Source organism: Sus scrofa, chromosome 3, assembly GCF_000003025.6.
Source record: "Sus scrofa isolate TJ Tabasco breed Duroc chromosome 3, Sscrofa11.1, whole genome shotgun sequence".
Lineage (NCBI taxonomy): Eukaryota > Metazoa > Chordata > Mammalia > Artiodactyla > Suidae > Sus > Sus scrofa.
The window spans coordinates 77,377,141-77,391,952 of record NC_010445.4 but is presented as its reverse complement, the minus strand read 5'-3'; the positions used below and the strand labels follow the sequence as shown (position 1 = coordinate 77,391,952).

Below are 14,812 nucleotides of genomic sequence, written 5' to 3'. Positions count from 1 at the left end.
ATGATGTTTTAGTGTAGGTTCATCAGTCGTAACATATATCATTCCAGTGGAGGATATTCATAATAGAGGAAGTTATTGCATGCATGGGAGTAGGAAGTATATAGGAAACCTCTGTACCTTCTGTTCAATTTTGTTATGAACCTAAAACTTATGTAAAAACTAAAGTCTTAAAAACAAACAAAAAAAATTAACTTGGGCCAGAAATAAACATTGAAAAACAAAATGAGGAAAATTTTTGTAGCCATTATTAGAGATAAAATTTTCATGACTTTTATTTATAAAGAACTTACACAAATCCATAAGGCAAGTCCTGAGTACCCAGTGAAGGAAAAGAGAGCTTAAGAGAACAGGCAAATGCCCTAAAGAGAGATTTTTGTAGATGTAGTTTTTGTAGGTGTTTATTTGAAAATTTCTGGGGAATTCCTGTTGTGGCACAGTGGAAATGAACCCAGCTAGTATCCATAAAGGTGCGGGTTCAATCCCTGGCCTCTCTCAGTGGATCAGAGATCCAGGGTTGCCATGAGCTGGGTTTAGGTCACAGACTCAGGTTGTATCCTACATTGCTGTGGTAGTGGTATAGGCTGGCAGCTGCAGCTCCAATTCCATCCCTAGCCTGGGAACTTCCATATGCTGCAGGTGTGGCCCTAAAAAGCAAAAAAAAAAAAAAAGAAAAGAAAAGAAAATTTCTGGAATCTCCAAATTCAGTAATGTACTACCAGTGCCTTGGAAACATACACTAGAAGAGAAGTTTTTTGTTTTGTTTTTTGTTTTTTTGCCATTGTATTATAGCTGTGTAAAATAATTTCACCTAAGATAAAGATAGCTTAAAGATAAAAAATAGAGCACTGTAAATTTGCACTGTTTTGAAGTTTCTTTGAGAGAATTTTCAAAGATCTTGTTTTATGTAATCTGTTCCCTCAAAAAAGAATCTTTTTTTTTTTTTTAGGTGTAAATTAATTATTTGAAAGCAGTTGAACAATGGAGCCAGACATCATTCGAATGTACTCTTCATCTCCACCACCATTAGACAATGGAGCTGAAGACGATGATGACGATGAATTTGGGGAATTTGGTGGGTTTTCTGAAGTTAGCCCTTCTGGTGTAGGGTTTGTTGATTTTGATACCCCAGATTACAGTCGTCCTAAGGAAGAATTTGTACCTTCAAACCATTTTATGCCAATTCATGATTTCTCAGAAAATGTAGATAGCCTTACAAGCTTTAAGTCCATGAAAAATGGTAATGATAAGGACATCACTGCTGAACTATCTTCTCCTGTGAAAGGACAGTCTGATGTTTTACTTTCTACCACCAGCAAAGAAATAATTTCATCTAAAACTTTAGACACTTCCATTGATGGCATAGAAAATCCAAGAGATTTAAATAAAGTGGTGGAACAGAGACAGAATGTTGGAACACCTGAAAGTTTCTCCCCAGGAGATTTTAGAACTGATATGAATGTTGTTCATCAAAACGAGCAGTTAGAGAGCTGCAATGGTGAAAAGCCTCCTTGTTTGGAGATTCTAACAAATGGGTTTGCAGTATTGGAAACTGTAAATCCTCAGGGAACAGATGATCTGGACAATGTAGCTGATTCAAAAGGACGAAAGCCTCTTAGCACTCATAGTACTGAGTTTAATTTAGACTCTGCACCTAGTCCTGCTGAGGAATTTGCAGATTTTGCCACATTTTCCAAAAAAGAAAGGATACAACTAGAAGAAATAGGACATGCAGTTTTAAATGATAGAGAAGCACTAACCATTCAGGAAAACCATGAAATTAATAGAGTCAGTGAACCGAATTCTGTAAAAGAAGTGTGTTTGGATGGAAGCTTTGGCAATGAAGGAGATACTGCTAGAGAGGATGAGGTTTGTGTTTCAGAAATAAGCATAGTGAGTAACAGAGGTTTCAGCAATGGAAAACAAGGCCTTCCAACATTGCAACAGGATAAATTTTTAAATTCAAGTGTTCAATCAAAGGCTTGGAGTTTGGTAGACTCAGCTGAAAGTTCAGAAACCAGTAGGAGAGACCAATGTAAAGCTGAGGAAGAACTTGATATATTTACTTCTAAATGTCCTGACCTATGCATGGATTCTATTACTAAAACTTCTGATGCCGATGATGTTGGGTCTTTTAAAGAAGAAAGCAGAAAGTTTACTGATTCCCAAAGCGCCAGCATTGCTCCTGTAGAAGAAAATGTTTTGGATGATTCTATAAGTGTAAAAAATGGTGATAGTAGTAATGACTTTGTGACTTGCAACGATACCAATGAGGATGATTTTGGTGACTTTGGCACAGCCAGTGGCACAACCCCACCTTTTGTTACTGGTACCCAAGATTCAATGAGTGATGTCACTTTTGAAGAGTCTTCAGAGCACTTTCCACATTTTAGTGAACCAGGTGATGACTTTGGAGAATTTGGGGAATCAAATGCTGTTTCTTGCCAAGAGGAAATTATATTTACCGAGTCAGACCTAAAACAGACATCTGATAGTTTATCAGAGGGATGCAGTTTGGCAAGAAAGTCTCCTGGGACAGGCACTGAACCTGTTTCAAAACTGAAAATTGGGCAAGAAGGTGAGTTTGGAGATTTTGATTCTGTGCCAAATAGTCAAGATGACTGCAGTGCTTTTCAAGACTCTGATGATTTTGCAGACTTCAGTTCAGCTGGTCCTAGCCAAGCTGTAGATTGGAATGCTTTTGAGGATGGACAGAAAGATAGCTGCTCTTGGGCTGCTTTTGGAGATCAGCAAGCTACTGAATCTCATCATCGAAAGGAAGCCTGGCAGTCACATAGGACAGATGAAAAGATTGATACCCCAGGAACTCCCAAAATGCACAGTGTCCCCTTAGCAGCTTCCAGAGGAGCAGTTGCTGGTGGTCATTTACAGGAAACAGCCACTTCAGTTCAGGTACTTACTAATTTTCTCTATTTTGTATCATATATTAATTGTTGTGGAGGCTTCTAATTCAGCTTTTTAAAAATATTTAATTGGATACCTGTTAAAGGATTCTCTTCTGATACATGATGCTTGGCTGATTTGTAGATGAGTTACATGTTTTACAACCCTTTGGTTAACTTTAAATAGACATTCCTATAATAATGCTTGGTAAAATTTTTGTTTATCTCAATGAGTTTCTTAAATATATACAGAAATTCATCAACTTGATTTTTTGGTAAATATAAATACCACTTACGCAAAAACTCATTAAGTAGCTAATTAGCTATCCCAGCAAATCTTTCAATTTTTGCCTTTATAGTGATTTTAAAAGGAGGTTAAACTGAGATTTAGGAGACTTTTTGAGTTTTAGAAAGTAATGGCTTTTAATTTTGTTTATCAAAGACCTAGTTTTGATTTCAGAAGAGAGTAAGCAGAATCTGAAACCACAGTCCTTGCTGTAGCCTATAGGGAACTGGAGGATAGAAAAAAGAATTTGGGGAAAACAAAACAAAACAAAACAGATTTAGACCTCTTAATTTAACAGCTAATAAAAGGCCAGGGGTGAGGGTGTGAGATGCATTAGGGGTTAGACTAGAACAAAAAGCAGCCATAACTTGACTTATTGTGACTGTATTCATTTGCTTATAATTTCTTGCAAATGTATAAGTTTACTCTTCTTAGGGAGTAGTTTTGTCAGGGAGAATATTTTTACCCCTTAGCTCCTAAACGTTATCCTTTTCTGGTCAAGACTTTTTCAGAGAAGATTTTCTAAGATTTATTTTAACCTAAAGTAGACCTTAGAGATGCAGTTTGATATCCAGATTGTTCCCCAGTCCCGAGTTGTACGCTGTGCTAAATTTAACCTTTTGTCAAGCCCACAGGTGCGGAAGAGAGCACACCCTTGAAAGTCACTGCTTTTTACTGACAGTGATAATATATGTAACACTTGGTCCACAGGCCTGTCTTAAATATACTGAAAATAAAATCAACCTACAAACTCTACCTCTCCACTTATCTCTTAATAAGCAAACCATTTTTAGTTGGAAATACTTCTTATGTCTGGTTATTAATTAAAATAGTTAAGCTTCGTTGCTTTGATATTTTTGATAGTTAAAATATTGTAGGAATTACGGAACCACCAGTGGGTGTGCACAGCTAATCACTTTTTGTTTGATGTTGAGTGTCTGAATAGCTTAATTTGCTTATTTATTACATGATTTGGCTAAATGTGTATTATTTCTGTGGAGTAATTCATTATTGAGGCAGAAGCTTATAGTTTTAAACAAGGAGTGAATTAATTATGTAATGCAAGGCAAAAACTGTTGGTTTTGAGCAAACCTTTCCCATTTAGTTTCATCTTGCTAGAGGATAGAGTAGCACTGCTATGGGATGATCTTTAATTTAGAGCCCCAGAACTTTTAACATCATCAGATGATGAATTTTTTTAAGTATGATCACTTCAAAAAGGAATTTTTTGCATCGTGCAAGCTGATTGGAGTTATTTATGTGTGATTTGGTAATGGGATATAAGAGATAATAAAATACATGGGTTTTATGGAACCTTACAGATCTGTGTTTGAATCTTGATTCAGTCACATAAGTTATAATTTTGGATAAGTTACTTCTGAACTCTAAGAAGGAGGTGAGATCTAGTGCAAAGGACTTTTGTGAAGGTAAAATGACAGTAAATTTTTAAATGAGTGAAAAGATCTACTGAAAAACAAGAATCTTGTGATTTGGTTTTGTTTTATACAAATAAAACAAAAACTGTAGAGATATGTCGAGATGCATTAAGACTTGCTGAGATTTGTTTGGCTCGGCCCTCAAGCTTTTCTTTTTGCTGAATGGGTTATGCAAAACGAGTGGAACTTGGAGATGGATGTGAGAAAGGAGAAACTGCTGGAAGTGGGACTGGAAGAGAAGTTTGGAAGGAACTTGAGATGGGGAAATGGGTAAGCCCTGCTGAATAAGTGACCGAGTTAGAAAGTGACTTTGATTCTTATCCTGCTATTGTGAGGAAGGTTTGTGATGAGCAGTTTCTTCCTTTTCCAGAATCTGCTGGAAATGCACATTAACCTAGTTCTCCAGGAGAGGATTAGATTTATTAATATTTTGCTTAAAATGTTTATCCTAGTTGCTACCATGTTGGAGACATACAGAAATCCTCACATATTAATGACAATAAATGTTAGGGTTTTTAATAGTATAACATAAAGTGATTTATCCCTCTTGAATAATTCTGACCTGAACAGAGTGCCATCAAGTTCTGCTTTGACAAAATGTTTTGAGAATCTTTTTAGAAGTCAGAGCTCAGTTAATTCTGTTAAATAGACATGGGGAACAACTATTTGTTTTGTGAAGTCAAATGGTATAGTTGTCATTATAAATTTCTTTGACTTTTTATTATGTATGTGACATTGTCCAGGTCCCTATTTTTTTTAGTACTTTCCTTTTTTTTTTTTTTTTTTTTTAGCCTACCAAGAAGATATCTTAACATTTTAATAAAATATATCTTCCCTGGGTCAAGAGACAATCAGTTATTGCAGCTTTATTGCAATAATTTGCTACTTAGGGAAAAGTCAACCAAAAAAGAAATGTTTCAAACTTAGAAAATGTTCTCAGACAAGCTGATTATCAGATGTGAGTCCAACAAGCCTCAGAGGGTTCAGGCCTTGTTGTAAAAGCCATAATAACCATTTATTGAGAAATATTCTTCCCCTTGAGTGAATTATTATTTTCTGAGAACCTAGAGTTCAGTTTATTCCATTCTCTTGTAAATATTAGTACAAATTATAGAGAAAAGCAAGTTAGTGGTAGTTCTGTTATACAAATTGGAAAAAGGTCAAAACTTCTTCACCTTTGGGGTTAGGATTTAAAACAAAAAAAATGACAATAACAAAAACCCAAAATCTCCTTAATTTGAAAGCAGTTATTTTTCCAAAAGACCATTATGTATATTGTTTTAATTTTTTTTTTAAATAAAACCTGTAATGGTCCAGAAAGGAACCTGGTTGAAATGGCCAAAATGCTTTTTCTTAGACAAAGGAGATATAAGCACTGCATTAAACTTGGAACTTTTGTAAAATTTTTTAAATGCTGCTCTGGGCGTTATTTGAGAATTTAAGTAATTGGTAAATAATCTCGTTATGTTAATTGGCTATAGAAAAGGAAGCTCTGAGTTATTTTTTTTTATTAGCCATCTAATTGATAATGCTACTGGGAAAATGTTATTAGAAGAGGATTTATCTTGAGAACTTTAAAAATTTGACTATCACGAAAAGGAAAAAGAGGAGAATCACTAATACTTTGGCTTTTGTTATTTTGAGATTAAGTTATTGGTTTGCTCACCAGAAAGTTAGCATTCTCAAACTGACTGTAACTACATTTTCACCCTCATTTGTTTAATCACCTGGTTAAGGTTTATGCAAGTTTTCCTTTCCGTGGGTGAACACTTGAATGACTGAAAACATAAGTAAGCAACAAAATTAAAAAATTAAGTGGTCAAAAGGTACAAACTTACAGTTATAGATGAGTCCTGGAGCTAAAATGCGCAGCATGGCAACTACAATTAATAATATTGTGTTGTATATTTGAAAATTGTGAGAGTAGTTCTTAAGTTCTCATCAGAAGAGAAAAATTTGTAACTATGGTGGTCATTTTGCTATTGAACCATTATGTTGTACACCTAAAACTAATATAATGTTACATGTCAGTTATATCTCAGTTTTTAAAAAAAGAAAGAAATTGAGCTTTTGGCCTTATAGCTCTTTGCTTGCTTAAAGTATTGGACAGCAATTCCTTTTGTTACCTTTCGCTCAGAAAACTTGAAATTCTGGTCTTTAGTTCCAAAATAGATAGAAATACTTTATCAAGTTTATCCAGAAACTGTACAGAAGAGGCAAACCATTTTTTGAGAGCATAGTGAATAGGAAAACTTGGTTATTACTCTTCTTATGTAGCTTGATGTTGGAGATTGATAAATACACAATTGTAGGTTGTACTTGATATCTTACTTAATATTTAATGGTGTTAAGGCATAAGGTATCCTCTTAAATGGAAGATTAAATTGCTCGATGGATTTTGTGTTTCTTCTAAACTTCCACTTAAGAACAAGACCTAATGCTATCAATATTAAAACATTAATAGTTGACATTAATCAACTATTGTTTGTAAGGAAGAGAAGAAAACTAATTAGAAATATGTTGAAGGAATTTTAGAAAATACCTTCAATACAAGATACATTAAAGGAGATATGCCTTTGAGTGGCGTAAGAACCAGATCTAGGATCCTTGATGCTGGTCTTATACATTCCTTTGGAAAATTGAATGTGAATTTCAATACATTGAGTCTTTTTTATACTCCAGTGTAGTAATTTACAAAGTAGAGTTGTATTAATCAAAGTTCTCCAGAGAAATAGAACCAGGAGGATGGACGGATGCATGAAGAAACGGACAGAGACTAATTTATTATAAGGAATTGGCTCATGTGATTATGGAGATGGTCTCGGAGGTCCTAAGATCTACAGTCTGCAAACTGTCTTCAGTTGATTGAAAGAGGGCCATTCATATTAAGGAAAACAATCTGCTTTACTTAATCTAACAATTCAGATATTCACCTCATCCAGCAACACCCTCACAGGCATATCTGGAATAATGTTTGACCAAGTGTCTGAGTACCTTATGGCCCAGTCAAGTTGATGCATAAAATTAACCATCACAGGAGAGGATACCAAATGTCCATATATAGCTTTCAGGATTTTCAGAAGACCTGTAATCTCTTTGTAACTGAGTTATATCAGTTAGACAATATGACCTATTTATACCAGTGGATAAAATGAAATGGCTGCTTGTATAACCCAGGACCTTCTTCCTCCAAACCTGGACATGGAGATATGACAGAACTGGGAATGAGTATAAGTGAATTCAAGCATAATGCTTTGCCCCCATTGATGAATTAAAACATTGGGTAATCATTTTTGCTTTCCCAGAAATTCTGTCCTGGTTCAAAAAAAAGTAAAATACAGAGACATTCAAGGTATAAATGACCCTGATGAGGTGAGAAAATTGGGAAAAATAGAGAAATCCTGTAAAACCAGCATACCTTTGGAGAGTAGTATAGCCAAGACCACATGTGACTTGTGAGCCCCTTCCCCATAAAAGATACTTAAAATCTATTTCATAACTTGGTATAAAGATGAGTATGTTAATGTGAACTATTAAAACATTTTAATGAACCCCTAAAATTATTGTGGACCTTAGGCCCTGTGCCTGCTGCATAAGTTGGCCCGGGTTATAGAATAGCGCCTAAAAAGCAAGGCTCTGGAGTTATACTGCTAGATTCAGATCCAGGTTTTGAGCACTAACTTGCATTAGCCACTTCCCTGAACCTGATTAGAAAATAATAATAATACTTACCTCAAAACTCTTATTATGAAAGAAAAATGAAATTGTGCATGTAAAGGAGCTTAGCTTAGTGTCTTGCACATAGCAAGTGCTCAGCAAGTGTTAGCTGTTACTCAGTAATCTCAAACATGCACTTAGAAAATGGTCTTCAAAGGTGCAAGAAATAGTGTTGCCAAGTGGATTTTTTTGGTGAATTGTGAGAAGTAATAGGGAGGCAAATGAAAATTTGTGTGGCAATACCCCTAGTTCAGCTATATATACTCACCTGTCAGATCATTTTGAGAGCAAAACTGGTACTTCTGTCTAGTTTCCATTCTCAAAATAGTTTTGATAGGTAGAAACTCTTCTGAGCACAAGTGTGCTTCTCTGCAAGTAGCCATATCTCCATTGGCTTCCTAGCACTGGAAAGGATAGGGGGAAAAGGGAGCCTGGTACCTGACTGGAAGAACATTTCACTTTCAACCCTGCATTTATCAGAGCCCTCTGTTCTAAAAATGTTTAATGGCCAGATGTGCTGCTGTTTGCAAGCTTTAGAATTTGATACGCATATGAATTGACAGACATGGCTCAGTCACCAGTTTCCTAATTCCAGATTCCAGAGAGAACTGATGACTGTATTTCCTCTCTGACTTTGACATTGAAGGCATTTGGGAAATTCCAGTAATTGGTGTGAATTATTATTATTTTATTTACTTTGCTATTTAGTTACTATTGTAACCTCAGTTATGTAATTTGTATGCTAGGTGTGTGTGTACTTTTGTTACCCTCACATTGATTTAGAGAGCCACACTGACTCTTCAGTAAAAATTTATAATTTGCCTTGTTGGAAACTATGGGTAGTAGTGTTAGATGAATAATTTGCTCCTGCACAGTAGAATAAATCAATGTTTAAATAATATTTTACTTTATTGATATGATATATTAATTTTATTACTGATTTGGCTTAAGGCTATTGCATATAAAACTACTTTGGCTGATAGTGTTGAGGGAAAAAGTTGAATATATTTTAAAACAGTTAAAAAAATTTTTTGTGTGTCTTTTTTTTTAGGGCCGCACCCTAACAGATTCTACTAAAAAGAAACATCACACATGGAGGTTCCCAGGCTAGGGGTCTAATCAGAGCTACAGCTGCCGGCTTACACCACAGCTCATGGCAGTGCTGGATCCTTAACCCGCTGAGGGAAGCCAGGGATCAAACCCACAGCCTCATGGTTCCTAGTCAGATTCGTTTCCATTGCACCATGATGGGAACTCCAAAAACTGTTAAAATTATTTAATAATTTTTAAGAAAGAAAACTACGCCAAACTCTTTACCAGCATCAGCCTTTAACCTTTCTCTCATGCTCAAATTTTATGCTCAAAATAACAGTTTTTTTCAGTTTAGTGTCTGATTACAGTCTGTTTTGAAAAATCTGCTTTTTGAAAGAAATCTATCTGCTTGGTCACAAGAGTAACTATTCTTGTGGTAGGTTAATTTCTAAGCATTATGTTAGTTATATTCTTGTACCTCTTCTTTTTACACTTAAACTGTGTTCAGTCACATTTTTGAACTTTGAACTTTATTGTTCTTCTTGGGAAGTAAAGCACTCTTAGTAGACCTAATATGTTGTTTACATACTTTATATTTCATAACATAATTAAGACTTAAGTCACATGCCAGCAATCAAACAAAATGTTCACCAATTTTCAAAATTTAAAATCCCCTAGGAGTAACCGTAACAGATTCTACTTATATAAGCAGCTCTTAATGAAAGGTATTTTTTAACTTGGTTTTTTTTTTTCCCAACTTGATAGGAAGATCTTGGGAAGGATGCAAAATATTTTGAATTATTTAATTTCATGTTATAATATGGTAATAATTGATATAAATTGAGACAAATGTTTTCATAATGATTCAGAATGCTGAGTAGTGATAGAGAAACAGCATTAGTGAGATTTGAACCTAGTTTTGACATTTATTCCTTGGCAGGTCGTTATGTCTTTATCTGTCATCTATATAATAGTAGTAATGATATAAGCTACTACTTTTTTAGCATACACTGGGTGTCAAGCTTTCACTATTCTGATTTATTATTCAACCTGTGAGGTGAACCCTGATAGCTCCAGTTTCTAAATCCCAAAACTCAGTCCCAGCCTCTTGGGTCCAAAATCCTCTATTGAAGTGTTATAATTGCATCAGCCATTTACTTACTGGAATTAACTAGTAGTAAATGAAATTTGGCATTATTTATTCAGGGACAAGACAGTAGCCCTTTTAGTCTCAAACTGGCCTAGTGGATAGTTGGAAACTAATGTAATTTTAAAAGTAAAATATTAGGAAGTTTAATTTTAGTCAAAATCTTTGTTAATTCTGTTAGTAGCTGCTTTCTTGTTGAATTGTTGAGAAGTTCCTTCTTGTGATGAGTGGTGCCATTCAGTTAATGGATTCTGGTTATCTGAGTCCTTATTATTTATTTATGGCTCCGCCTCAGGGATTGGCAAACTTTGGCCTAGGAGACAAATCTGCCCTGCCACCTATTTTAGTAAATTTCATTGGAACACATGCACCCTTGTTTATGGATGGCCTGCAGCGCCAAAAATATTCACCATCTGGCCCTATGGAGAGAAAACTGCCAACCCCTACTCTACCTCATTCAACAAAAGATTTGAAGCAACCGACTGTGATTATCAAATTATAAAGACATATGGAACTTTCTTTTAAAATCCATGTAATTTGTATTCTTTATAAGGAAAGGTTGAGGAATAAGTTTCAAACAAAGTTTACAAGTGATTAAAATAATGTTCTTAAATTAATGTTAATGTTCTGTTTCTTCAAGTGCATTCCACTAACTTGAGAATTTGCTCACTGGTATACTTAAAACCTAGTAGTTATATGTAATGATTGATCCAAATGATTGAGTATGTTTTGAGGTCCTTTCTTTCTTCCTTTGATAAATGTTTTTCTGGTTCATTAAAAATATAACAAAGAGGATACAAGAAAAATTCTGTTTTAATTTACAGAGAAATACAGTGTGATCATATGTGAGTTTTGTTTACCTTCCCTGCCCAGGAGGAGCCAGTGCTTATCATGTTTCCAATTAGATGGTTATCTGATCCCTTTAAAAGTAATGTCTGTCCATTCCCTCTGTTGAAACAAGTAACACTGGGTCCCCTTGATGCACTCAAGTTTCACAAGCCTTGGGATCTTGAGTCTACTCTTTACTGTAGGTTTCATAATTGATACTGAGAACCTTTTCCCATATCGCACATGTGAATATAATGAAGGTGTTAGAGTAACTTTTGTAGCGATAGCAGAAGAGTACCCTGAGACTAATTACGGAGTGTTAAGTTTTTTGCTGATACTGCTTCCAAAAGAGATTTTGTTTGGGAAAATATGTATGTGGAAATGTTTCCTTTTGTTTTCCATTGTTCTTTTTGCTGACAATACTAAACAACAAATCAAGCATTAACTTTTTTTGTCACTTGGCAGAAAGTACCATCATGATTTGGCATTTTCTTTTACACTAGGTGTCACTTCTGTAGTATACTTAATCCTTCCACAAGCTTTAACTTCATAGTTTGTATTCCTAATTGATATTTAAAGTAGTAAATTGAAAATATTTTACATGTATCTGAAATAAAGTTAGAAAAGTGGGAATAAATGCTATTGTAGGTTGCACTTGTAGACTAAATCTAGTGATACCCTGAAAATGTAAGTTAATCTAAATCCATCAAGTTTTAATTAATAAGAATACTCCAAAATGCCAGTGTTCTCAATGAAAATATTCTAGGGAATATGCAGACTTTGCTTGAAGGTACAGCAGTGTGCTATTCAGAAGTACATATATACATGCCATAGAACAGTATAAAAATGATATTTCTAAAAGATAGCAGATCATCAAAATGATAAATGAGGTATTGAATTTCGTAGTAAAAACTGAGGCATTCTTTCCTACTTTAGTTGTTCTGTTAGCAGCAGAGATTTTTTTTTTTTTTTTGTCTTTTTGCTATTTCTTTGGGCTGCTTCTGTGGCATATGGAGGTTTCCAGGCTAGGGGTCTAATCGGAGCTGTAGCCGCCAGCCTACGCCAGAGCCACAGCAACGCGGGATCCGAGCCGCATCTGCAACCTACACCACAGCTCACAGGCAATACTGGATCCTTAACCCACTGAGCAAGGGCAGGGACCGAACCCGCAACCTCATGGTTCCTAGTCGGATTTGTTAACCACTGCACCACGACGGGAACTCCAGCAGAGATATTTCTAAAAGTCTTTCAAAATTCAAATGTTTTTGTCCAGATTCTGTTCAACTATAATAGCATAATACATTTTGTAAGCATCCAGTCTTATTGTTCTAAATATATAGTATGTGAGTGGTAGTAAGAAACATCCCAGTGTGGCAAAAAGAATATGAATACTGTCTAGTTTATTTTGCTTTTTTCTTTTTTTGGTTTTTGGTTTTTGGTTTGTTTTTTTGTTTTGTTTTGTTTTGTTTTTTTTTTTTTGCTTTGGGCAAAACAGATTATTTGGGCAGATTATTTAAACTTTGAGATTGTACAATGGGATAGTAATTTCTTCTTTGTAGAATTTTTGGTGGATTAAGTAAGATAATGTTTATAAAGTGCCAAGCATAGTGCTTGACTTTTTTTTTTCTTTTTTTTTTTTTTTGGCTTTTTAGGGCCACACCCGTGGCATATGGAGGTTCCTAGGCTGGGGGTTGAATTGGAACTATAGCTGCCAGCCCTCCACCACAACCACAGCAACGCAGGATGAGCCACATCTGCAACCTACATCACAGCTCACTACAGCTCCAGATCCCCAACCCGCTGAGGGAGGCTAGGGGTCAAAGCTGCAACCTCATGGTTACTAGGTTGCCACATCTGCAACCTACATCACAGCTCACGACAGCTCCAGATCCCCAACCCGCTGAGGGAGGCTAGGGGTCAAAGCTGCAACCTCATGGTTACTAGTTGGATTCGTTCCACAACAGGAACTCTGTTTGGCATTTATTTGTCACCACTGTATTACCACAATTACTTAAAGCTGTTCTATGAGTGGTTATGCTTCTTTCACTTAGTGTTTTTTATATCTGACTGGTAGCTCCTCTGCCCCATAGTAGTGGACAAGGAGTGGGTATCTGGGGGTTTGTGTGTGTGTATGTGTTAATGACAAAGTTATGACATTATTTAAATTACAAAAGTGAAAATAAACTTTGTGTTTTGATGCAGACAGCTTTACTAAACCGCCTGGAGCGAATTTTTGAAGCATGTTTTCCTTCCATATTTGTCCCTGATACTGAAGAAGAAGTTACTTCCCTGAAGCACTTGCTAGAAACAAGCACCTTGCCAATAAAAACAAGAGAGGCCTTAGCTGAAAGTGGGTAAGTAGTAGGCACTTTTTAGATAGCATGTATATTTGTTGGTTTCAGCTGTTCTAATTTATAAGGTTATCTAAGGTTATCTTAAACCAGTAAGGTTCTAAAACATTATTGTGTTAAAAATCATAGTGCTAAAAAAAAAAAAAAAAGTTAAAAAAAACTCTCTACTTTTCTATTTTTGACCTTTTTGAAAAAATTCTAAGGAGTTCTCCTTGTGGCTCAGTGGGTTACAAACCCGACTAATAACCATGAGGATATGGGTTTAGTCGCTGGCCTCTCAGTGGGTTAAGGATCCAGCACTGCCGCGAGCCTTGGTGTAGGTCGAAGATGAGGCTCGGATCCTGCACTGCTATAGCTGTGGTGTTGGTCAGCAGGTGCAGCTCTGATTCAACCTCTAGCCTGAGAATTTACATATGCCACAGGTGTGGCTCTAAAAAGAAAAAAAAATTCTAAGTCAGTATTCTAATCAGTCAGTTTTACATATTATTTTTTGATTTCCTAGCATGATAGATGAGAATCTGGGTCTTACATCTGCTTTTCTCCTCCCTTTGTCTTTCCAGTATATCATAGTTTTTGGCTATGGTTTTTGTTATTTGTCATTTTCATTAGTATAATCATGTAAATAATGTTCATAGCTAAGCCACTATTTTCTTTATAGTACACCTTTTTCCTGGACTTAAAAATTGTATCTGTTTTGGAGTTGCCGTTGTGGTGCAGCGGAAACGAAACCAACTAGGAACCATGAGGTTGTGGGTTCAATCCCTGGTCTCATTCAGTGGTTAAGGATCTGGTGTTACCATGAGCTGTGGTGTAGGTTACAGATGCGGCTTGGATCCTGAGTTGCTGTGGCTGTGGCGTAGGCCGGCAGCTGTAGCTCCAATTCAACCCCTAGCCTGGGAACCGCCATGTGCCACAGATATGGCCCTAGAAAGCAAAAAAAAAAAAAAGAAGAAGAATTGCCTCTGTTTCATCTATAAGTCTTTCCCCTACCCTCCAGCAAACTGTGAATGTAGTTTTACTTGTGATAAAACCTATCAAAATGGCCATTCCATTTTTTACCAGGAGTCCTGGCCTGGGAACCTCCGTGCTGTGGGCATGGCCAAAAAAGCAGCAAC

General features: G+C 35.9%; 1 protein-coding gene across 5 annotated transcripts in view; it reads left to right on the top strand.

The window, feature by feature from the left end:
- AFTPH (aftiphilin) overlaps window positions 1–14,812 on the top strand; it is a 70,983-nt gene that overhangs the window by 30,902 nt on the left and 25,269 nt on the right. For all 5 annotated transcript variants that reach the window (XR_302431.3, XM_021087452.1, XM_003481201.4 and 2 more), the window contains exons 2-3: window positions 947–2,910; window positions 13,549–13,700. Coding sequence is in view for 4 of the 5 variants with exons in the window: in XM_021087452.1 (XP_020943111.1) it covers window positions 979–2,910; window positions 13,549–13,700 (2,084 nt within the window). In the remaining variant the exon portion in view is untranslated. The remainder of the gene's footprint in view (window positions 1–946; window positions 2,911–13,548; window positions 13,701–14,812) is intronic.